The following is a 25,310-nucleotide window of genomic DNA, read 5'->3' as shown; positions in this document are numbered from 1 at the left end:
GAACTTAATGTGAACTTCCAGTTATTCCTTTGCAAGTTGAGCTTTCTGTCATTGCTGATCAGTGCTGACAGGAAGCCTCCCTGGGATCAGCTGCACACAGGGAGTTCCCCAGTAGGGCTTGTTTGCTCCGTGTTGAAACAGTTTGCATTCAAACTGCTTCCTAAAATGGAGCTGTCCCCCCCACTGTGCAGAGCAAATGGAGCAAGCTTCTCAGAAGGTATGTACCAAGCGCCAGTTGGCAGAAGAGTGTGCCTTCAAAGTAGCTTGTCCACTTTCAAGCCACTTCTCAAATCAAAGCTCCATTTTGAGAAGCAGATTGAAATAGGAAAAAACCCTTTGAAAAAGGCACGCTTTGAAGTGCACCTTCAAAGGAGGTCACTGTAACTGTTTTTGAATTTTGGCAGGTGCCATTTGCCCGACATCTTAATCTCGTTTCCAATGACTGACATGTGGGTTGTACACCCACCTGTTAAAGTTGACACAGGAAGAGTGGGGGAATTAGGGATCCATCCCACCAGCCAGATACAGTTCCCCATCTCTGATCTTCTAGCACCATCATAAACAGTGGTACCTCGGGTTAGACACTTCAGGTTACATACCTCAGGTTACAGACTCTGCTAACCCAGAAATAGTACCTCGGGTTAAGAACTTTGCTTCAGGATGAGAACAGAAATCACTCCGGCGGCCCGGCAGCAGCAGGAGGCCCCATTAAGATAAAGTGGTGCTTCAGGTTAAGAACAGTTTCAGGTTAAGAACAGACCTCCGGAATGAATTAAGTACTTAACCCGAGGTACCACTGTACTAATAATGATCTCTGTACTCTTGAGTGCTGGTCCTTATGCACCATCAACACAGAAGAGAAATGTTATCAGCAGGATTGTGGGGGGTGGGGAAGCCTCAAGGTTTGCAGTATGTATGGAGAGAGAGAGAGAAACAACATTTGCTGCATGGGGATTCATACAGAAAGCAGCCCAATGAGGATTGAGCATGCCGAGTGGTAATGGAATGCTGGATGACTGATGGAGGGGAGGGGGTGGAATACCAAAGAGGGGGAGATTGGAATGGAGTGTCCTGGAAAAGGGGAGTGGAGAGAGAGCCAGCCAGCCATGAGCAGGAGAATTCCACAATGAAATATTGTGTTGCTGCTGCTGTTTGTTTGCATTTTGAAATTGAAATCAAACCACCTGGATTCTTTTCCCCTGACCTCCTTCTGTATGATGCTTTTCTAGGCAATCACACATCTCCTCCCTGACTTTGATGTTCAGGTAAGTGAAGCTTCAATTTAGTAAAAACTTATTTCACAACTCTTAAATTACGGACATACATATAATCAACTTGTAGATTCTTAACTATACTTTTTATTTATGCCCTGCTTAGCAAAACTAAAAATACTCCATGATTATTTTATTAAACCTTCATTAATCTTGTTGAAACCATGTTATACTGTTCTGCTCCTTTCGGAACGGTTTTTTATGTTTTATAATTGTAATGGTTTTGTTTGTTTTCATAATTGTATATTGTTGTAACCTGCTCTGGGTTCTTATGGTGAAGACCAGACAGAAAATCAAATGAAAATATCAATTTATGTAAAAATGCTGTTGCAGCAGTATGAGTAAATAAATTGCTTCAGGTACCCTAGTAGTTACTTTTCTAGCATGCTGTCTCTGTTCCATCTTATGTTTTTTCTGCCACACACATTTCTCATACTGGTTTCTAAAAACTTACAAATAGAAACAGCAAAGGGTGGTGGCTTGAGAACCAGTTGGCTGAATTGTTGATTGATTTGTATTAAATGTGTCAATGTTTGTACTGAAGAAAATAAATGTTTGCCAGATCTTTACTGGGTCAGCTTTAGGTTAAAGATTTGCTAGGCTTCAAATTACCCTAGAATTAGGTAAACTACCGATTCCAAGCAGAAACAAATAATACATGGTTATACATGTTGTCAAAGCTTCAGAGCAGTCATGTATATTTGTACATTACTGATCTGGGAGTAACTCTAGATATGATATAATGCAATATGATATGAGACAAGCCCATAGCAGGGAATCATCCAGAGATTCAGGAGCCTCTGAATGCTTGCATGAAGCTCACAGGAGTCTATACAGAAGTTACCGTATTTTTCGCTCTATAAGACGCACCAGACCATAAGACACACCTAGTTTTTGGAGGAGGAAAACAAGAAAAAAAATACTCTGAATCTCAGATGCCAGAACAGCAAGAAGGATCACTGTTCAATGAAAGCAGCAATCCCTCTTGCTGTTCTGGCTTCTGGGATAGCTGCGCAGCCTGCATTCGCTCCATAGGACGCACACACGTTTCCCCATACTTTTTAGGAGGAAAAAGTGAGTCTTATAGAGGAAAAAATATGGTATTTCTTGCACTGTAGTAGTGTAGTCCAGCCTGCATTTTGAGACTTGTGCTTTCGCTACCACACAACTGCAAGTGGTGAAGAGGAGTCAAGCAATCAGTTAAAGTAGCATAGCTCTTGGCCATTCTTTAATGACCAGCAGTTGAACTCTTCATCGTGTTGTGTGTTTAGTGAACCAAACCTTTCTTGTACTGTAACAAGATGAGTGCGTTCTGTTCTATTGAAATAGCTGTATTGATCTATCCACATGGCGACAGTGCAATGGGGGTGGGAGGAAGAGAAATTCCTGTAGTTAAATACCTAGAAAAAATTTGCACAACATTCCCGAAGTTTCAAATCAGCAAGCAAGCAGGGCACATAAATAGGCACCTAATGTCTACCCTGTGTTATGTCCTAAGCATAGAAAAATATTAAAATTGTTAGATAAAGGAACTTAGAGAACTGTGTGCTCATTACATGCTAATCAAGCTTGTGATGTACTTTTTTTTCCTGCCCAGACTAGGCTTGTTTGACCATTTCCATAACAAGGCCTATCTGCGTCTAGACAGTAAAAGGCTTGCAGGACTGATTTCTGTCTGTATGAAAGCATTCCCTCCATTTTTAAAACAGAAAAAAGAAGCATATTTGGAGGGAAAGGATTCTAGACTAGCCTTCTCACTAACACCTAGTGTCTTCCTGGAAGGATTCTCTTCCATCTTTTTTTGAAGGAAATACCATTCCCCCCCCCCCCGTAGGGAGCATTCAATTATTCAGTACAGCCTAGAGGTAGACTACGTTCATTGACAAGTAGACTTGAGTTGTGGTAAATTTGTATTAGATGCGTAACTATAGAAAGTGGTTACAGTGGTACCTCGCAAGACGAATGCCTCGAAAGACAAAAAACTCGCAAAACAAAAGTTTTTCGTTTTTTGAGTTGCTTCGCAAGACGGATTTCCCTATGGGCTTGCTTCGCAAGACGAAAACGTCTTGCAAGTTTGTTTCCTTTGTCTTACAAGTTTGTTTCCTTTTTCTTGCAAGTTTGTTTCCTTTTTCTTAAAACCGTGCATTCACTTCGAGGAGCAACTCATAGCACGCGGTGTGGTAGCCTTTTTTGAGGTTTTTGAAGACTTTGGTGATTTTTGAAGCATTTCCAAAGTCCGTGCTTCGCAAGACAAAAAAATCGCAAGACGAAAAAACTCGCGGAACGAATTAATTTCGTCTTGCGAGGCACCACTGTATTATAAATGGGATGTTTTTGAAGTGTTAAGACCTACTTTGGTTGAAATGGGCTGGAGTTGCTGCTTGGTTGCAGGAGGAGGACTGGCTGTAACTTTTGAAACGGCAAATCTACACTTTTTTTGTACCCATGATGCAAAAAGTCCAGTTAACATAACAGTAAATAGGTGAGAAATTTCCTGTACCCTGTTAGAACAGTATTTGTTCCACAGAATATGTGGGTGCTTCTGTTAAAACATACATGGCTACTAAATTAAAAATAGATCCTTCTGTAGCCCTATCCACACCAAGGCTGCGTGCTTTATGAGACAGACCTGACTGTTTTGATTAGAGGATTATATCTGAAACTCCCTGGTTGTAGCATGGTGTGTTGTTTGATTCTTGGCTTTGTGCCACACATGCACAACACTGACAAGTCTTAAAGGAGCGTGCTACAAACAGAGTGGGTATGTGGCTTTACATTTCAAACAAATATAGGTAATAACTGTTTGCAGACTAGCTTAGGCATCTTCTTTGAGTCTCTTGCTATTGTTGGTTCTTTCTTCTGCTGAATTTAATTGGTTCATTGTTGTAAGTGTTGCATGCCTAAATTGACAGCTGCCTACTTTGTTGAGCCAGTTTTGGCTCAAAAGGTTGACTGTTACAATACTTTGTTTAAAACAAAATGAGGAATGTGCAGAGCCCCCTTGAGAAACATGGCTAGTCTTAAATGCTTGATGCTTCCTTAAAGCTTCCTCAGACATGGAGTATGCAAGTACAGCATGCTACCTACAAGGTAGGTTCCCCCCCCCCCCGCCCCCTTAGTGGCACAGTTTCTATCTCTTTGCCAGATCTGAAAGGCCTTCCTTTTCTTGTCAATCATGCGTTCAATTTCACTGTCATCAAACCAGTCCTGGTGTTTCTTGGTTTGGTATCCAGTAGCTTAGTGGCTATCTGATTTCTTGCCAAATAAAAGTAGTTACCCTCCACAAGTGCCACAGCTCTTTGTGTATTCCTGCCATTAATGTGGTTGTTCATTTGGAGTTGACATGCAAATGTTTCCTGTAATGAAGACAGTTGCCAAAGTGTAACTGCTCCAGTCCTGTTCAAGCTGTGATGGCACCTCTTGGATGTGTTTGACTAATGCTCACGTGCAATTGTTTAGTCTAGTGAGCAGGAAGCTGCCTCTTTAAAAGCAGGAGATAACGTGACCAGATGGCACATTTGTTTTTATCCTTCTATCGGATTAGTGTACCTTGGTTTCACCCCCCCCCCATCTGCCCCCAAGATAGTGTTTTAATACAGATCGGTCACTAAAGAGCCTCTTACTACAACACTGACGTTGATTAGGGGATGATGCCATCTGTTTTCAGTATGCTACATCTTTATTGAAAAAAATCTTCCCTGAAATCAGACACAGGTCAGTTGTGATATGAAGCTTGGAGCTTTGTTGTTGGGAAGAAGGCTTTGATTTGGCTGTACTTTGTGCTTGTCATGAATTCTTTTTGCAAATGTGCTCCTGCATGGGAAAGTTTTCAATCCAATTAACAATCTGGGGACATGGTCTTAAAATAAGTTGGAATTACGTTATTTGTGAGGAGGCAGGAGTTACAATCTATAGCTATGGGAGCCACATGTTCTACAACAGAAATAATAAAAAAAAAAGTGTCTGTGACTGCACCTAAAACAAACAAAAAGCCGTTTTACACAACAATGTTTGTTGTACTGTGTTTTATGCATTGATTTAGTTTATTTATAGATGACTTCATTTTTCTTTCTTTTTAACAAATCCCAACAAGAATTCTGTAGAAGCAGCACAGTACAAATTCCATATTCAAAACCAATGTTTGTAACATTATTTTACATACTTTAAACTAAGTACCATAAAACAAATTGTATACAAACATCAAGAAACATAACATGCAACATAATTACAGTTCCAACATAAAGATCTCATAAATAGTTCAAGAAATCCATAGTCACTTAGCTCATTCCACTTGCACAAAACCAAAGCACACAGCCCCCATCTATTCATGTCAATAAAACACTCAAAACAGTCCATTAAACACATACAGAAAAATAGATCCACTAAATAAAAACAATCCAAAAGCATCAGAAAAAAGCAAACACTTTACCATCTCTCACCTGGAACTATAATAGAGACATCCTCACACCTAGGGAGATTGAGTCCTTTCCAACCAGCAGGCAAATCACCTTGTGGGGAGTTGGGTTAAAGCAGCAGTGCACCTGATGCTCATCACCTCATAGGAATAATTGGTCTACGTTAAAGAACAATGCCCAAGATCAAACAAGTCAAAAGGGGTGGATGTGCCTGCATGATGGCCCCGACGGAGAAAGCCCCTACTCTGTATGAAAGGGAGGTGTATACATCCACATCCTTTGAGAAATTCCCTGGAGCACAATTTGGTTTTGGCTCTGTGACACATGTCTGTTATGTGTTTTTTAAAAGATGTATAGCTTCCTTTTTTTACTTCACTCTTGCATCACAGCAGACACTGTAGCATATTACTATGGATTGCATTACATGATATGGCTCTCCTGCAGAGGACACTTGAACATTTCTTCAGGGCTGCTCTTCCACGTTGCTCTTGAGTAGCAGCTTTATGTGATTCTCTGCACACCACTGCATTACTTGATGGTGTTGTAAAAATGAGATTGTGAATGATGCAGCTCTTTGGAAGTTGTTCTTAACTTTGGACCTTCATTAAAAGGTTCTGACATGCACCTAAAGCTCCAATTGCATGCATCTTTCCGGCCTAATAGTTGTAGTACTTGTATATGTCTCAGTGGAGTAGGGTAGCAGTCACTGCTTCCCTGTGCCTCAGCTGAGCAAGCCTCCATGCTGCGCAGGCTCCTGTGAGCTGGGGGTTAGGGAACTTTGTTAAGCAGCAAGGCTTGCTGATGCACTGGAAAGCAGTGACTGCTGCTGCGCTACCTCACAGATCAGCTATTTGGCAGTGAGGCTGAGTAGCTCAACAAAGCCCTGCTGCCCCTTCGGTTCATGAAGAGATCCTCTGTGGAGCCCGAACAGGTCCTCTTCGGGCTGTGGGATGAGTCTCCACATGAGCCACTAGGACTCTCCAGAGTACTCCCCATTTTATGCGATTTCACATATGCACGTGGGGAACCTGGATCGGAACCCCTGTGTATGTAGGGAGTCACCAGTATATAAAATATCTCAAAGTGGTAACAGTAGTGGTACATTTTCCCCGAACAAGCCAGTTTGCACCTGGGGTTTAAGAGAGTGTTGCCGCAGTTTGTGATCTTCAGTAATTCTAGAGATTAATTTTAAAAAAGCAACTTCCAAGTGGAATTTGCATCAGATCATTCTACCATAAGAACTGTATTTATGAGAAGCAGGTCCTACACACTGATTTCACCACAAGGGTCAGATAGTGTTCTATATTGCACTCTCCTCCCATATGACCTAAGTGATTTTCAGCTTACTTTTTGACACTTCTAAACACTTAGTCATTTACACTCTTGACTGCGTGCTCTTCCTTGTACCCTTGGAGCACCAAACCAGTGTTAGTTTTAAGACCTTAATCTTCCCCCATGCCCCACCTAGGCCTTTCGTGAAACTGGGTGACATTGACAGAACAGAAGGCTTTCATAAGTAGGATCTTTCAACTGGGTCAAAAATAATCTGGCACATTGTGCTCGCCCAGTGGCAAGGCTCTCCATGCAGATGGATTTCCTCCTTGAGATACTGTATGGCATTAGCACGACTGTACTACTACACAAACCAAGGGCTATTCCAGACAGTAAAACCCAGTATTGCCTTGCCCCTTCCCTGCCCCCACTGTGGATGTCTGACCTGTATGGTATGGGCACTTGCGGTTAAACCGGTCTTAAATCCTCCTTAAGAATGACGTCCTTCTGAACTAGTTTGTGTTAGTTTTTCTGATGGGGCATTATGGGAGTTGTGGGCTTAGGCAGAGCAACAGCTTGGCTATATAACCCAGCTTACCAGAGGGTCCAAGTAAAATCTGATCCTTATTTCTCTCTGGACTCCTTGAGATTAATATCAAACTGCACTGTCTAAAAATGGTGCTGGATGTGGAAGATACTGCCTATTTATTACATAATGCTGTAAGTACTTCCAATGGGAAAAGTAAAATAAAAAGTAAAATGTATAGTTCTTCTTTAAAGACCGATATGGGTGTTCAGTATGTGCATACTGTAGTGCTTTATATGTGACAAAACTTTGGAGTAAGATGAAGCATCCTTTTATGGTCTGTTAGTTTCTTGAGGTTATGAATCCTAGATGCAGAGAGGTGCACTCTTGAGTTATGTGACCTTGAGTGAGCTTTCTGTTTCTAAGGTTTATGTGCAGCAAGGAAAAGATGCTTGGTAAACAAGTTGTATCCTACATTTTGTAATGTCAGCCTTTCAGAATTCTAAATTGTGAGAGGTTTTGATTGTCAAACAATTGCATAATGGGCACTTTTCTGTCTACATATAAGAGCATGTTGTGGAGTGGAACGTATTTGTAGATGTCTGTTTTAAGTTTTCATAGCAAGTAAAATTACTAAATTGCTGTAATTTGTAGGGTGAGGTCAGACCTACTTCTAAGCAGTTCTTATACTAATACCAGACAGTAATGGTAGCAAATAGATTACTAGAGAGTAGCAGTAGATTTGTCAGGGGTGAGTATTCTTGTATGAAGAAATCTGTCCTATATACATATACAGTTTTACCACAGGAGGGTAGCAGTCAACAGTGTAGGTAGCAGCTTTCTAAATGTGTACATAATAATTTCAGACAACCGTTTGAAAAACTATTATTGGTTGCAGGACTGGCAGTGGACAAGAATACTTGTTTATTTTTTTGTAGATCCTACAAGAAGTCCTATGTATCCTAAAGCCAATACTTCTAATGGACAAATATTTTTATATTCAACCTTTCTACCAGGTCCACTTTGCTTCAGCAGGATTGCTATATCATATGCCTTTAGACCCATTCCCTTGCTAGAATAAAGCAATGTAATTGCTGAATATTTTCAGCATAACAAGGTCCTGATAGTGTTCCACTGTGATTGTGTTCACAGGCTTCATTTTCCTAGTTTAGATTGCAGAATTAAGTACTCAAATCACAGTATCAGTTTTGAGTTGCTAGCACACAGTAGTCTTTTTAGCATATGTATGTAGCGAACTGCGGGCAATTGATGTCTAAACAAAATTGTTGTAGTCCTGTGAAGGAATTCTGCTCCATTTGAAAGTATAAGTTGGTAGCCAATCAGTGAAAAGTGAAGGATTTACTACTGGAAATTCTGGTAGTAGTAAATAGATCCATTCAACACCAGTCAAAAGTGGTGCTAGGTAACTATCTGATGGTTAATTAAGGTACCATTTTGTTGAATGTAAAATCCTTATTTTTGCTGCCTAATAATGGTCCCCCTCTCCCCTACAGGAACAAGATATTGAGACAGTACATGGCTCTGTCCATGTTACCATGTGTGGGACTCCCCGAGGAAATAGGCCTGCCATTCTAACATACCATGATATTGGACTCAATCGTAAGTGTGATAATGTATCAGTAAGGTGGAGCACGCCTTCGCTGCTCTCATAACAAGTGTGCACAAACAGCTGCTTCTCTTGTGACAAAGTGCATTAATTCTAGCTTAGTTCTTCTTATCCATACTGATCCATGGGACTGCATTTGCTGATTTATGTACATTGCCTGCACAGTAATTAAGCACTCTTTTAAGCAGGTCCAACTTCTGCATGCACCAAAGCATTTTCCAGACATACCCAGAATACTACAGTGGGCAGCAGTGTCTGGGCGACACGTCCAGGAAAATCCAGACGTATGGCAGCTCATGGCAGCAGTGCTGTGTTTCCTACTGTATATTTGTTTAATTTGGTCCTTAGCACTTTGCTTAGGATCATATAAAACAAATATAAATGAGGCATGAACTGAAATAGAAAGTGGTAAAACCTTTATGAAAACCTGCTCTTAGAACTTGTGCTACAAAAACACATAGAACTAGAGCAGTGGAATTGATTTGAAAGGCCTCTTTTTACTTGGTACCTATCAAGCAAACTTACTTTTTCCTCTCTTTTTTTAAAAAAAAGAATAACTTGTCTAAGTGAACTCCTTGTTTCGAGATTTGGGGGATGGAGGTCTCAATTTGCAAGGTGTCAAGGACTGACAACTGCTGTTCTCTCATTGATGTTTCTACCTTCTCTTCTTGCTCTCTGCCCTTCTTCCTTAAAGACAAAACTTGCTTCAACCCCCTCTTCAATTTTGAAGACATGCAGGAAATCACACAACATTTTGCAGTCTGCCACGTGGATGCACCTGGACAGCAAGATGGGGCAGCCTCTTTTCCACCTGGGTAAGTTCTGCAAACTTACTGCACAGTAATACGAAATCCAGTTTAAAAGAGAAAAGGAAACAAAATTCAATCTTCCGTTAAAAGCCCACTAAATGAAACCCTCTTTAACACAGTAGAAAATAATAATAATGGAGTTGGCCCCGGCTGGACATTTCCAGAGAAGGGAATTTCATCACCGGGGCTTCACTACAGAGATGGCTTTGTCTCCAGTAGTCACATGCCTAAACTCTGAATATGGGAGGTACCCTGAGCAGACCCTTGGAGGATGATTTTAAAGAGCAGACAGATTTCATAAATCATTCTTAGGGATAAACTTTAGGTGACATGAATACTTCATTGAATATTGACAGCATGAACACATGAGACTGTAGGTATGTTTGGAGGGTGAGTGGGGGAAGGGCACAGAGGAATTAAAAACTGTTGTTAGTGGAGATACATCTTTGTCCAAAATTGCTCCTTATGGTGCCAAAAGTATATGGTCTTGCATCCCTTCTTGTTGCAAATGCCAGCCTTTTCTTTCTTTTCTTCCTGGAATAACATGCTTCATGGTGAGAGTTGCCATATGAATAATTTGGGAGTTTTGAATCAGTCCAGAATAACAGGCTTTTCAGGGCTGCTTCACATATTAAGTGGTAGCAAGCAAACATATTCCATCCCAGCTCCCTGCCACCGGTGAAATGTATCTGCCTAGAAACATAACTTGCTGTGTGCATGCTGCAGTTTTATGAATGAATAATGTTCTGTCCACAAAGTTCTTGCATGTGTGCGTCCCATCTGCTGTACTTGGCCACGTGCCTATATATGTAATGTCACAATGGCAATTATCTATTGTCAAGGTTAATCCTAGCTATTCTAGAATGAGGGAATGGAACTATTGCTGTAGAGTCAACCTCAGTTCCAAAACATGGAAATAATACTAATATTAATGAAGTGACCTGGCACACAGTATGTATGAATTGAGCTAGTTAAACCTGACATTTTGCTTCTGAAGAACATTTGCATAGCTGTCAACTTACAGATTTGAAAATAAGGGACCAGCAGCCTTGAAAATAAGGGATCAGCAGCCAAAATAAGGGACCTGCAGCCTCACCTGTTCCAGGCACTCCAGTCTTCCTGTCCTCCTGCAGTCTGGTCAAACTCATGCTGGTAGCTTTGAAAACACTGTCCAACCAACTTTGTAACCAGAGGTTCAACTGAATAGAATCTGAATCACATGCACCACAAGGCCTATGCAGCCTCAGCTTAAGATGGCTCCCCGGCCTGGCTTTGCACTGCAAAGTTTGCAGCAGCATGTGCAACAAAATGGCATCCAGAATTCAAAAACCTCTCAGCTTGCATTAACTAGCCACACACAAGGCATGTAAACTCCACCCCCAGTCATTCTTAGACTTCTTATTGGGTGAGCAACACAGCCAAGCAACACAGTTGGAGCCTCCCTCCTCCCTGGCTGGCAGGGAGGGAGGGAGAGGAGCTGCTTCCTTTGAAATTTAAGGGACATCCTTTAAGGGACATTTAAGGGACATCCATCAATAAGGGACAGCAGCGGGACATGGCGCTGGAATAAGGGACTGTCCCTTCAAATAAGGGACACTTGACAGCTATGCATTTGTCTTGCAGATTATAGCCCCAGTGGAGGTAAACTGGTATAGTTTGTTCTCTAGCACCAAACTTTTGTTGAATGAGTTCCGGTGCTTTGTTCGTACATTGCCTTTTTAGAAGGCAACTGAACCTTGACTAAATTGTGTCTTCAATCATCACTGTTGCAGATACATGTACCCTTCAATGGATCAACTGGCTGAAATGCTTCCTGGAATTCTGAAACAGTTTGGGTAAGTAGCATCACTCAGGGTTTTCAGTGCAGATTGAAAAAAGTAACTTTCCCATTGCATGACAGTATTCCATGGCTGCCTGAGTTTACCACTTAGTGGACTCTGTCATGCTTATTTCTACCTTGCTGAGTTCAGTAGGGCTTATTTGAAGTGTAGTGGCTCTGGAATCCATTGTATGTCGAATCTTTCTATAGTCTGGCTGTACAGGGAACCCACATCACTGTGGCTACAGCAGGAGCGCCAACTTGGCCCCATGACAGTGGGTGCCAGGGTCTGTGGGTGCCATGCAACGTGCAAGGCCCTGGCACTGAAATTTGTGGGTGCCCAGCCCCTTCAAGGGGAATTTTGTGGGTGCTTGGGCACCTATGGCCCCACCTATGGGCTACAGAAGTTACTGGCAATGGAGAAAATGTGATTGTCTAAATAAAGATGGTGATCAGCTTGTAGTAAATAAGAGTTCACTTTGCTTATCTACTGTTTCCCCCCCCCCCCACTGACATTGTTTGGCACACTGCCCTTGTGAAATGTTTTGCTTCTCCTTTACTCTTGGATTCTATCTGGTCTAGTCAAGAGAAACTACAGATTCTGAAGATTGTCTTGTGAACATTTTTAGTAATTTAGTAGTTAAATTGAATTATGCATTGCTGGAAACTGGTACTTGGTTTTGGCATAGCTTATTATCAGTTAAATATTGAAAAACAAATGGTCATTGAGTGCCTCATGTCTCTATGGTTAGTTACCAAGACAAATGCTAAGCAAACCAAATACAACTTTCCATACTTCTAATTGCCCTCATGTGAAACTGGCTATGTCCTGTAGGGCAGAATTGTGAAGCACAGGCAATGGATTAACCCAGTCTGAATTACTTATGCTAACATGTGTAGGCAACTTCTTTCCAACCCTGTGCATATTTAGTGGTGTGCACCATGCCTATTTGGGTGCGTGGCATAAGGGTTATACAGTATTGAAGTTGTATCATGTTCTTTAGTCCCAGAGATGGAGAGATGGCCTGTTCTGGGCAGGGTTGCACTCTCCCCGAACGAGCTTGTTTGTAGCTTGGGGAAAACTCATGAATCCAACTTTACTGGAGGGTCAGTATGCTAGAAGTGCCCTTTCTGAGCTACAGATGGTTCACCAGCTACATCCCCTTTTACACAGAGATGACTTTGCCACTGCACTCTTGTGCTCTGGTAGCTTCCACATTGGATTATTACTTGGAAATGTCAAGTGCAGCAGCAATTCATTGACCTGGGTTCCATTTAGAACTTGCACAACCTCTGTTTTAACCCAGCTGCAATGGTTGCTGGGCCAGTTCAAGGTTCTCACATAGGCCCCACCTCCTTCCCTATGGGTCACCTTAGAAGTTCAGGGGGTGGCAGCCCAGGGGAGCACATTGTTTGGCAGCCCCTAAACTCTGGAATTGCCTCCCCAAAGGGTTGTATCTGGGCACCTTTATTATGTAGTTTATGTTGGATGTTGAAGATGCAACTCTTCTTGGGACCATTGATACACAGTATGTATTAGGAGCCACCTTATTCTCCTGACTGTAATCTGTTTTATCTGGTTTTAATATTGTGTATTCAGTTGTTGAAACCGTACCTGGGACCTCATGGCAAGCTCTGAGTAAGAATAGTAATTAGTAACAGTAATACTGTGGCTGATACGCTGCATGAGGACAGGCCAGTGCTATTTGTTTTAACATGTCTGAACAGACATGGAGCTGCTATTCAGTGTAGCTTAATGTAAAATAGGTATGTTTGGAAATTGGGGGGGGGGGGTTGCTGTTAGAAATCAGACCTTTTTAAAAAACATTATTCATAATTTCTTTATGTAGGTTGAAAAGTGTGATTGGAATGGGAACTGGAGCTGGTGCCTACATCTTAACCAGATTTGCTGTAAGTTGTTTGCTTGTTTCTATGGTGGGTAGGGGTTTAAAATCTCGATGCTATTGCCTGCCAATTACCAGAGTCTATGCTTTCAGTGGTTTTACAGCTTCTGTCATGCTGAATGAAAACTGGCTAGTGCATGGCTTGTTTTAAAAATCAAAGTCCATAACTTCCTTGCATTTTTGGTATATTAACATCTGGGTAACAAAAGCACAGGGAACAAATTTATCCAAACCACAAGCTAAACTACTGTTCAAATTTTGCACATGGCCCCACTGAAAATTTTGCTCTGATTCCTGCTAGTCCAGGATTAATTGGCAGATGATCTGCTTTAGTTTGCCCTAGATATTCACATTAAATTTAGTTCTCTCCACTTGAACACAGTGACTGAAAACAGATAGGTTAAGGTACCTATACAAAGAGAAATTTCACCTTTCACAGGCCTTCAAATTGAAAAGGGGTCTGTGTTTTCCCCCAAATTGATTTCCTAAAAGCAAAATCTTCCCTGTTTGTTGCTACTTCAGTGCATCTGCATGTTTGTTCACATGACTCTTCAATTTGCAGCTTAATCATCCTGATATGGTAGAAGGACTCGTTCTTATTAATGTCAACCCATGTGCTGAAGGATGGATGGACTGGGCAGCAACTAAGGTAAGATACTGCATCTTTTAAATTTAATTTTAAAACATGTTAATTCTTTTTCATAAAATACCAAATGCTTGTCATTGGAAAGATTTTGCACCGGCACCCAAGCATACCCCTGAGACCTATACGAATTTGTAATCTCCCCTTCATTGACTGATTGGAAAAATCCATGTTGATAGGCATCCTTTTTGAAGTCGCTTTGATACAAATGTACATTAGTTCCAGATTGGCTTTGAAACACAAGTGCATTGCATGATGGAGTTAAATTTACTTTGAACACCACAATTTTTATACATTGAATTGCATCAGCAAATGGTTAAACTGGTGCAATTTCTGTTGTGGTAGATTCTGAGCAAATCATTATGTTCTTAAAGTTGATTGATCCTACAAACTCATGGCAATATGGGAGCCATAGTGACACACAAAACACATACCCTTAAAAGGTCTAATGAATGAATGGTTAACACAGTACTCAAAGTAATTTCTCTAGCATGGCATGAATTGGATATGTAATTTGACTATGACTTGTTTTTGTGTGTGATGAGGTTGACTGTCAACCACTGGAGTATGAAAGACCGCTGTGCAAGACAGTGTGAACTGTCCTAATGCATATTTTTCTGAATTCTGTAGATTTCTGGATGGGCTCATGCACTGCCAGATATGGTCATCTCCCATCTTTTTAGCAAGGTAAGTGTGTATTATAACATTCAGATTTTGAAGACTCCTCCTGTTGCCTTTCTCATGTAGGGAAAAGGTACTAATAACTGACATGCAGCAGTATCTTAGCAGTGTTTTGAATTCTGATGCTTAAGGACATGGGCAGGTATATCTGTTTACATTTTAGTAGGCTTTATTATGTTAATCCCTTGGACAGAATTCCTCGCCCCTCACTTCATGAAGGCTTCTGCTTTTAAATGGTGACAGGCTTTAGCTTGTGCACTTTGCTCCTTGTGGGTTCTGATGTTGAAATTTAAGAGCGCTACATTAAACCTGGAAGATTTAGACACCAGGCAGTTTGTGTAACTGAAATGTGGCAATACTGGCAGGAGTTCAACTGCTATTTTAGTGTTACTGTTCTAAAACGTCTATTGAAAAATAGCCCACTGTAGCATGTTGCTGTTTATCTTTCGGAGACAGGGCTCCATGTTGCATAGTTTACTGTCAAGTATTTTACTGTCTGGAGGGGATGGGGATTACGGATGTATAGGGAGCACTTGGAAAAGAACATTTAGCTGTTATAAAAAGCCGGTATTGATCTACCAAATATAACGAGAGCTTTTTTTGAATTTAGGAAGAGATTCACAACCATCAGGATTTGATGCATACTTACCGCCAGCACATCATCAATGATATGAATCAAAACAATCTGCATCTCTTTGTCAACTCATACAACAGGTAATCTGCTATTGGGGATCATCTGGATTACTTGGGATAACAAGCTGCACCCATTTGAGTCCAATCAGCCACAGAATGCCTTGAAGTCTTCCAGAATCCACAATGAAGAACCTTGGGCCCTCCAGATTTTGTTAAAGGGGCCATAGCTCAGTAGTAGAGCATATGCTTTGCATGGAAAAGGTTCCAGATTCAATCCCACCATCTCCAGGTTAGGCTGGGAGAGACCCCTTTCTGAAACTCTGGAGAGCCACTGACAGCCAGTGTAGACAATGCTGAGCTAAATGGACCAATGGTCTGATTGTGTATAGGGCAGCTTCCTATGTCCCTGGATCAGTGGCATGCTAACAGGGTCAGACTGGAATCATAGGTCAGCAATGTCTGGAGGGCCAAAAATCTCTCTTGAAGACCGCTGCTAGCACAATCTTTGTTCTAAACATGAGCTTTGTCAGATGGACTTGCCGTGGTGGTATCTGACATATTTAGGTCTTTTCGAAGAACTGAAAGCTGAAATAGAGCCCAACTCTGACAAGTATCCATGGACCACATGCCTTAGGGACTCCATGTGGCCCTCAAATTGCATGTTATCAACTCTGAGTTATGGCTTCTCCTTGCCTTTTTATAGGAACAGTGCTTAGAAGTTAAATGGAAGCCTTCTGCTTACTTGTCTCTTGTTCATTTTTTTTTTCAGCCGAAGAGATCTAGACATTGAGCGGCCTATACCTGGAACAACTGTTGTAACTCTACAGTAAGGATTTTTCATATTCCATTTTAATTCTGTTGTAGTCATCTGGTTGTGGCTAATTTCTGAAACAAATCTATAGATAAAACTGGTATGTCAAACTGATTGTATAATTCTCATGGTTGCCATTTTTTTGCCACTAAATTGATAGCAAGAATTTCAGTGGCAGAACCAAGAGGCACCATGCCCTAGACATACCAGCTATAATTGTAGTATCATCTTCAAAGGGCTCTTTATGACTGTGTCTTGTCCTCCTTTTCATACCCAATCAAGCTCCTCCTTCCTCAGCTATTTCTTCTATACCATTTCAAGTATTAATTTGAACAAACATAAGGAAGGGAATACTTTGCACTTTAATCTCATTTATGAAGAACGTGCCATGGGCATGTCTTAATCTCCTACCTTGTTGATGTCTCAACAAACCGAAGCTTACAGGACTTAACCGCTTAGAGATGTATGTGGTTTATTCCTGGGCTGTCCCAGTTACTGAGGTACACAGCAGTGAGCTGTGACTTGAGAAACAAGTGTCATGGGATGGCAAGTTGTGCAAAACATTATCATGAAAGCTTAGCTGTAAATGGGTAAGAAACTAAACATTTGCTTAAGGCTTGAGAAGCAAAATAGAATCTTAACTACTGTGATTTAGTGACAGCTACCATTAAGGGTAACATCAGATGCCCACAAGCCACCTTGTTGGAATGTAGACAGGGCATTGTCAAACTCAGCCCTCCAGATGTTTTGGGACTACAACTCCCATCATCCCTAGCTAACAGGACCAGTGGTCAGGGATGATGGGAGTTGTAGTCCCAAAACATCTGGAGGGCCGAGTTTGACAATGCCTGGTATAGACAGTTTCATCATGGCTGCATTACTGTTTTCTGCTTTGATATGCATCTTGCTAAGGGATGTTTGTCTAGTTATTTTTCACCCTTCTCATAGTTCCATGTCCTCTCTTCCTGCTCGTTGTTACTTTGGGGCTGAGGTTCATTTGTTTGTTTGGATTATGTATTTTTGCTATTGCAAAGTAGTTCGGTACTGCAAGAAATTGGGTCCAGAGTGTTGGGGATTATTTCTTTGAGCTATATGCTGGCTCCAGCTTCAAATAGTTCTGTGCATTCCTCTTAGTGACAGTTAACTCACCAACAAATATCTTGAGATTCTGTGGTTTATACAGAAGCTGTCTGTTTCTTCAGTAATTTATTACAAAAACTTTTGTTTTAGAAATCTTTTATATTGAGAGTGAATTATATAGCAATGACTGCAATTTCAGTTATTTCCTTTCAGGTGCCCTTCACTGTTGGTGGTTGGAGACAGCTCTCCTGCAGTTGATGCTGTGGTACGTACAGATTAGCTTTAGAAGTGTGTCACAATAATCCATTGCTGGGAATCCATTACACTGATCACACTGTAATACCAATCAATTTTTGAATTATTGAATCTTTTATCTCTCCTAATGTTCAAAGTGATTTATCGTACTGTTCTAAGCAAATCTGTAAGGTGGCCCATACTTCCAATTTGCAGATGGGAAAATAAAGTCTGGAAAATGACAGCTTATCCAGGGTTCCTTTAAAAAAAACAAAACACACACACACACACACACACAAAGGGATAAACCCCAAACACCATAATCCCAATTGGTGTTAGTGTGTCCCTGCTCCTAATGTTTCTGGATTTAATACAACTACCAGTGATACGAGCATCACATGTAGCTTGGTCCTTAATTCTGTGGTTTGCAGGCTTAACCACATTGTGAAGGCTCCCTTCTATCTGCAATATCACTGCTTGGAGGTTGCGGGATGCCTTTGCAGGTCTTTGCTTCCTGAGGCATTTTGAAGTCAGAGCCATAAGTGCTGTGTTGCAGACGTTTTTGCTGTTAAGCATAAAAATAAAGCTCACTCTTCTCCCCTCCCTTTTCCAAACAGGTTGACTGCAATGCTAAACTTGACCCAACAAAGACCACACTCTTAAAGGTAATAAACATAAGCACTTTTCTCCAGAATCAGAGGAGTTCATGTTTTCTAGAGTATTTAAACACAGTGACTGCTGCTTGTTGGCAAGTGTCTTGCTTAGACAGGGAATGTTGTAGATAACAGCTGTAAAAAAATCACTATAGGGGAGAAAGTTGCAGCGGCATTAAGGCCCCACCCCTTTGCTCTACTATAGACAGAATGGCTGGCCTATATTTTTGTACATGCATTAGGACTGTAAGCATTGTTAGACAGCAAAAGATGATAATGCTACCAGTACTACATCCAGAAACCCATTCCATAATGGATTTTAATCCTGCCAGTAGTTAGTTTCAGAAGGTCACATAACGAACTCCAGCAGTTTATCTCCTCCCATTGTTGCCCCCTGGCTGGTGAGAAGATATATCTATACCATGCCAAAGATGGTGAAAATAGCTTAAGTCCTTGGCCTTTGATGGAGTTTTTTCAGTGTTTGACAGTTTGGTCATTTGAATGTCCTGTATCCTATAGTAATGCTGTTGTATAATTCAAACCATTTAATCAGCAGCAGGGGTGGGGAGCCTGCGGCCCTCCAGAAGTTGTTGGACTTGAAACTCCCATTAGTTGCAACCCGCGTGACCAATGGGTCAGGTGATGGGAGTTGTAGCTGAACATCTAAGAGATCAGATATTAGAGAACCCTGTTTTAAAGCCTTTCTGCATCTAAAGACTGCCCAGTGTGAGAGCTGTCTATATCAATATTGTCAAATCAAAAAGTCTGAACTGAGAGATTGGTAATCCTGGCTGCCTCTTTCATCATATGCAAGATCATTAGTTTACCCGAAGCTACTGATTTTTATTTGCAAGTAAACCAGCTTTTACCTGCATTGGCATTTCCTTGTTGGACTTCTGGTAAGGAACTGAGAAATAGTGGTCTCCACTAGATGCTTCCATCCTCTTTTTATGAGAACGAATAAGTGTGCTGAATTTCAGTTACACATTGTAAATTTAATCTGTCTCCAGTTTATGTCTGTATTCTGGTTACTATTAGGGAAAAGTGGCACACGACACTGCCTTATGTGATTTTGTTTGGTTGCATGAGGTCATTTTGTATCTAGCTGCTCACTGAGGAATTTAACATTTAATGTGCATATCCTTCACTTTCAGCACATTCCCATCCCATGTTCCCATCCAATCCAGAAATAAATAAAAACAACATGTACACTCTAAAACAGTCTGTTAAGCAGTAATGTGCAGAATCTGCTTCTGGACAAGGTGAATTACTTCCGCCCCAGAAGCAAGGTGGCCTTGTGCACGATGAGCCCTGACCTCTTGGTTTCTGTGGGATTGCACCGCTGAGTTGCAGTGCCCTTGTTAGTAAAAGCTGAGCATCTCATTCTTGATGAAGAGCAAGTTTATTGGTCAACAACATTCAGGGGATGATCCCCTCCCTGAGGTTACAGATTAATGTTATGCTCCCAGAACAGCCAAGGGATTTAACATGCTTGTCACTAATCTACAAAAGGACGCTGTGACATCTGTACCACAGTGAAACACTGTTCTAATTGTAAAGGCCGTTTTTAAAGAAAGTCTGGCTGATTCTAATTTGGTATGTATTTGCAAAAAGCCTAAACTCTTCCTGTGTGCAAGCTCTGGCATCTGCACTTCTCCTGCCCTTTCCATCGACATCTTGCACAAGCATTATCCCAAGAAGCCTATTGCATCCTCCTCAAAACAGAAGCACCTTGACCCCAAATGAAATCGGAAGTTGTGCTTTTCTTATGTGAAACTCCTTTTCACACATGTAAATACAAAAGTATGAGTCTTAGGCAGGGTGGATTTGATTTAAATCAAATTGATTTAAATCACTAGTCAGTAAGGCTTGAGTTAAATAATTTGTTTACAGAAAGGTTCAACCTTGCTGGCATCCTCTTAATATTTACAACCAGCAGAAGGTTTCATTTTGGGAATAATAAACTTCCAGAGTAGTTTTTACAGTTACATCAAAAATGATTGATTTGGTTATACTATCAGAAATACATAGACAGATAATTATGAAATTATTGTTTATATTTGGATAACTTTTCTGCTGTACTTTATTGGAAGGAGAAAAATAGCCATTTCCTTAATAACAATTTAAATAATTTATTTAACTAAAACAATAACATTATCGCATATGTATCCATGTTTGTTAACCAATGTGGTTAAACAATTTTTTAAAAAAACTTAGACTGAGTTTTAGCACACATGAAAAACTTTAAACAAATCATTATTTCCTGAATAGACTTTGGACTATAATGTCACTTAAATAGAAAACTATCTTTAGAAAGATTTTGCCTCCTAAAGCATTTTATTTTAAAAATCCGATTTAAATTTTTAAAAATCAATTAAAAAAAAATCATTGATTTTTATCCACCCTAGTTTTAGGTGCTACTGGGGTGTTGGGGGGAATTTGTGAGTAGATTGTAGATCTGGCATAACAAAATAGGATTGTTTAATGAGTAATTCCTCAACACAAAAAGAACCTGCATTTAGACATATATTTTAATCTCACTCTTAGGTCAAAGATATATAAATGTTCTAAGACATTTAAGACATTGTATTTGTGGGGTTGGTGAGGTAAGAAGATCTCCCCCATTATATACTCCATTGTCAGCTCTATCAATCCCCCCAAAATTGATTTTTGGAACAGATGCTGGCACCGCTACTGGGACAGAACCCTGAAGTGAAAATACATTGGCTATTATCTGACTGTGATCCGCATGTCACATACGAAACAGCCCTATTTGCTAAAGCTGCTAAAAGTATTCATGCTAGCTATATAAAAGACAATGCTGTAAACTGTGCAGGTGATAAATTAATTTGACCTATTGTAAATGGATGTATATCTCTGGATTTCTTTTAACAGGTTTTAATTGACTTGCTGGATCTGTAACTGAATTTGTAATGGCTTTTAGTCAAACACAATAAATAATTGATTGATACTTTTATTAATTTTTGCAGATGGCTGACTGTGGTGGTCTTCCTCAGGTTTCTCAGGTAAGATCTTACTAAAGAGAATGCATGATGGGGTGGGGAACACAATGACAAGAGTGAAATCACACTCTTCTACGAATTACAGTGGTGCCCCGCAAGACGAATGCCTCGCAAGATGAAAAACCCGCTAGACGAAAGGGTTTTCCGTTTTGGAGGTGCTTCGCAAGACGAATTTCCCTATGGGCTTGCTTCGCAAGACGAAAATGTCTTGCGAGTTTTTCCGACTTTTTTCCCCTCCCCCCCCCTTTTTCTAAGCCGCTAAGCCGCTAATAGTGCTAAGCCGCTAAGCCGCTAATGGGCTTGCTTCGCAAGACGAAAAAACCGCTAGACGAAGAGACTCGCGGAACGGATTCTTTTCGTCTTGCGAGGCACCACTGTAAAACCTAGTATTACTGGTTTGGCCTTGAGTACTATAGCTTTGCAGTGATAGGTTTCTTAGAAACCCTGTTACAGAATGCCAAACTCTGTTTGCAACCACTTTCTAAAATATACATCCTTTCCAAAATGCTTCCATGGTAGCCCTGCCCTCCAAATGGTCGTCCCCACCCTCTCAATAAAAGATCACCATAGATGCATTGCACTTCTCTCTACGATGATGCAACGCACATCAAAACCTCCAGTCTTCTTGCTCAGTTATGTGTACCCACTAGCAGGAGTTTTAACAAGCACACACTTTTTAAAGGAGATTGGCTTCTGGCCTAGCAGTGATAACATGCCATGGTAGCATTTTCAAATTTCCATGGCTTACTGTTACTGGAAGATTGGAGTCCAAAACTGAAAACACTTTGCCATTGGTAACTTGCAGCTTTTTTAAAAAAATGTTATTTTCTTTTAACAGCCTGCAAAGCTCGCTGAAGCATTCAAGTACTTCATACAGGGCATGGGATACAGTAAGTACACGTTTCTTTTGAAATAAATGTGCAGTGTCCTCTCAAGCTGCCATACTAAACTGATCTTGCTTGTTGGTGAAAGTTATGTTCCAGAATTGTTGGGTTTTTAAATGTACAAGTTTGGGTGCATCGGTATTGGACTCCCTTAAAGGGATATCAACTTTGTCCCAAACTGGAGCAGCACATTAGCCATGTTCAGGTGTTTATAGTGAATATTACTGTATTTTAATATTTTGTTGGAAGCCGCCCAGAGTGGCTGGGGAAGCCCAGCCAGGTGGGCGGGGTATAAATAATAAATTATTATTATTATATACATTTGGGGAGATGGCATGTACACAAGCTGCACCACTCACATCTCTACATGTGCCTGCTTGTCTTAGACCTGCTGATAGCAAGCAGAAAGGTCTAAAGTGTTGTGGTTAACACACTTTGAATCCGCCTCATGATTGTCCTATTCAGAACTCCCCGTCTTGCTTCTTGATTTAGATTTACTTTTTGATTTACTCTGTGAAGTAGGTGAGACTGAGAGACAGTGACTGGCTCCAGGTCACCCAGCAAGCTTCATGGCTGAGTTGTACTCAGTAGTCCAGCACCCTAACTACTACACCACACTGCCTCACATATGCATCACACACACACAAATACATCCCAGTGTCACTTTTGACCTCAGCATTGTGGTTTACTGTCCTTAGGCTTTCAAACCTCCCTTCTTAATCCACTTCCTACTGCAATCCATTTTTGTTCCTAGGCACTTGGGTCAATTTCCCCTCAAATCTTCCTTCAGGTTCTTGTTCCTTGACTTGGCTGTGTGCTTTCCTTAAACTCTTTCATGCAAGCACATCTTCCTTCCCCAGTGTTTCTTATTAATGGTCTATATATATTCCATATCTTTCTCCCAACCCTTGGATTACATGCACTTCCATATCTAATTTTCTGTCTTATGTGTTGCCTATTTTGGTCACCGATCTTCATAATTTGCATTAACCAATACAGGAGGACTTTTTCTTTTTTCTTTTAATCTTCACCCGTCACTTGCATTTCCTTTGCAGTGCCTTCTGCAAGCATGACCAGGCTGATGAGATCCCGCACAGCATCTGGTTCCAGTGTCTCCTCCCTTGAAGGGGGCAGGAGCAGGTCCCACACTGGCGAAGGAAACCGCAGCAGAGCCCACACTGGCGAGGGTGCCAGGAGCAGGTCCCACACTGGCGATAACGTCCGGAGTCGTGCTCACACTGACACTCACATTGAGCTCACTCCCAACTCTGCAAACAACACTGAGCAGCCCAGCCCCAAGTCGATGGAAGTTTCTTGTTAAATGAAAGGGGCTTGAATTGGAAGTGAGACCTAACCACCACCTACTGTGTATCTTGATACTTAACCTAAAGTGTTTTCTGTAACACATGACTCTGTCCCCCACCTAGAGTTCAGCAGGGACCAATAAAGCAGGCATCTCAAGTTTCTCTGTTCCCTTAACAGAGGTTGCTGCTATTCTGTTCTCCAACTAATTCTAGATTGCTTTAAAACTTGTCCAGTGGTGAAGCTAACAGCATTTGATCACCAAGATTGAAACCTAAGCTACCTAGGGTCTTGTTCAGAAACAAAGCCTTTGAAGATGATCCATCTCTTGCCCCCCTCCCTTTTTTACACTATTAAAAAAAAAGCCCTTTCCCAATGTGATTTTAAATAATTTGCTTTGGGGGAAACAATGCATGACTTGAGACTTTTAGAAAAAGTCTGAAAGTCAGGTTGAAGGTGGATTTACCCAAATCTGTACATATTAATCGAATGAGATTTTGTCTCTGGCCTTGTGAGTAGTGTTCAAGGCCTGTTTTCCTACATGATTTTTATATATATATATATATATATATATATATATATATATATATATAAATTAAAATAGGGAATGTATTGCCATTTCAGGCAAACAAAATCTTAAGCCTTCATGCTATTTAGCGGCAGTCTTTCTCCTTTTAGAACTAAAACTGCTTGAGCAAGTAAAGGCCAAGGTTCAATTTATTGTCAAAAGCATGCCAGCACTTGGTCTTACGTTTTGGACCTCAAAAAGATGTTTGGAGATGACAAAATGAGTTGGCCTTGTGGCCACTTAGGGTAATGCGTGTGGTGGTTGGGGGACCAGCAGTAAATTGTCTTAGAAGGTGGAAAAGTTGTGTAATGATTATAAAGTGCTCTATAGTCAGCTGCCAGGTTGGTCAGCCCCTTACCATTTCAGGATTAAGACCTAGTGCTGGATGCATACTTTCCATACTATTCATGAGCGAGAAGTGCATGACTGCAATGGAGATTTTTATGACTGTGAATGTAGAGGTGTATTGATTCTGCAGCCTTTCCTGATGTCTGCAGAGCTGCATTTTGGGGAGCAGTGGGCATCGCAACAGATCTCCAGCATAGAATGGTTGTTGTTTTTTTACAGATTATTTTTCACTGGCTTTCTATTTGCTACTTCACAATTTGTAATATGGCTCATGATTTTGGGGTATCAAGCATTTAAAACATCAAGCATCTCTACACCTGAATATCTTTGGTATTTCAAAGAGAACTAAACTCTAGTGTAGGCAAATCACCTATTTTTAAAATGACAACTGCAGAGTTTCTTAGGTGGTTCACGGAGAGGAGGAACAGATGGTAATTGAGAGGTGAAACTTGTCTATTTCAGAAAAGTTTATTAATGAATTATTTGTATTTATTTCAAAAATAAATTTGTAACTTTGCAGTGGTTTTGCATCTATTTTGTGTCCTGAAAATGATGGTGATCTTTGGGATAAGGATTAAAAAAACAATGAGTTTGACTGTCCAACTTCAGTTGGCCCTGCACTTCAGTTGACCCTACACAACAAAAAGTCCATCTCTGGTGGTTGAAAATGCACCTCACTACTCGTATGGATCACTTAAACTGCCTTGAGTGCATTCTCTTATGGATCATCAATGGGTTAAACATCAGGAAGCAGATAAATGGACCATTTTCACATTGCGGAGAAATTAGTTCTGTACTGGAGCTTGA

General features: G+C 40.8%; 1 protein-coding gene across 6 annotated transcripts in view; it reads left to right on the top strand.

Moving 5' to 3' along the window:
* Nucleotides 1-25,022, top strand: part of NDRG1 (N-myc downstream regulated 1) — an 85,689-nt gene extending 60,667 nt beyond the window's left edge. For all 6 annotated transcript variants that reach the window (XM_079984408.1, XM_079984410.1, XM_079984407.1 and 3 more), the window contains exons 3-16: nucleotides 1,230-1,265; nucleotides 8,999-9,104; nucleotides 9,806-9,926; nucleotides 11,693-11,755; nucleotides 13,590-13,650; nucleotides 14,206-14,292; nucleotides 14,917-14,973; nucleotides 15,578-15,681; nucleotides 16,370-16,426; nucleotides 17,705-17,756; nucleotides 18,343-18,390; nucleotides 21,369-21,404; nucleotides 22,240-22,291; nucleotides 23,341-25,022. In XM_079984408.1, the coding sequence (XP_079840534.1) occupies nucleotides 1,230-1,265; nucleotides 8,999-9,104; nucleotides 9,806-9,926; nucleotides 11,693-11,755; nucleotides 13,590-13,650; nucleotides 14,206-14,292; nucleotides 14,917-14,973; nucleotides 15,578-15,681; nucleotides 16,370-16,426; nucleotides 17,705-17,756; nucleotides 18,343-18,390; nucleotides 21,369-21,404; nucleotides 22,240-22,291; nucleotides 23,341-23,606 (1,146 nt within the window). In that variant the 3' untranslated portion in view covers nucleotides 23,607-25,022. The remainder of the gene's footprint in view (nucleotides 1-1,229; nucleotides 1,266-8,998; nucleotides 9,105-9,805; nucleotides 9,927-11,692; nucleotides 11,756-13,589; nucleotides 13,651-14,205; nucleotides 14,293-14,916; nucleotides 14,974-15,577; nucleotides 15,682-16,369; nucleotides 16,427-17,704; nucleotides 17,757-18,342; nucleotides 18,391-21,368; nucleotides 21,405-22,239; nucleotides 22,292-23,340) is intronic.
* The last annotated feature ends 288 nt before the right edge of the window (nucleotides 25,023-25,310 follow it).

This window comes from Podarcis cretensis (assembly GCF_951804945.1).
Source record: "Podarcis cretensis genome assembly, chromosome: 7".
Lineage (NCBI taxonomy): Eukaryota > Metazoa > Chordata > Lepidosauria > Squamata > Lacertidae > Podarcis > Podarcis cretensis.
Note: the sequence above shows the minus strand (reverse complement) of the source record. Positions and strands in the feature narration are given on the sequence as shown.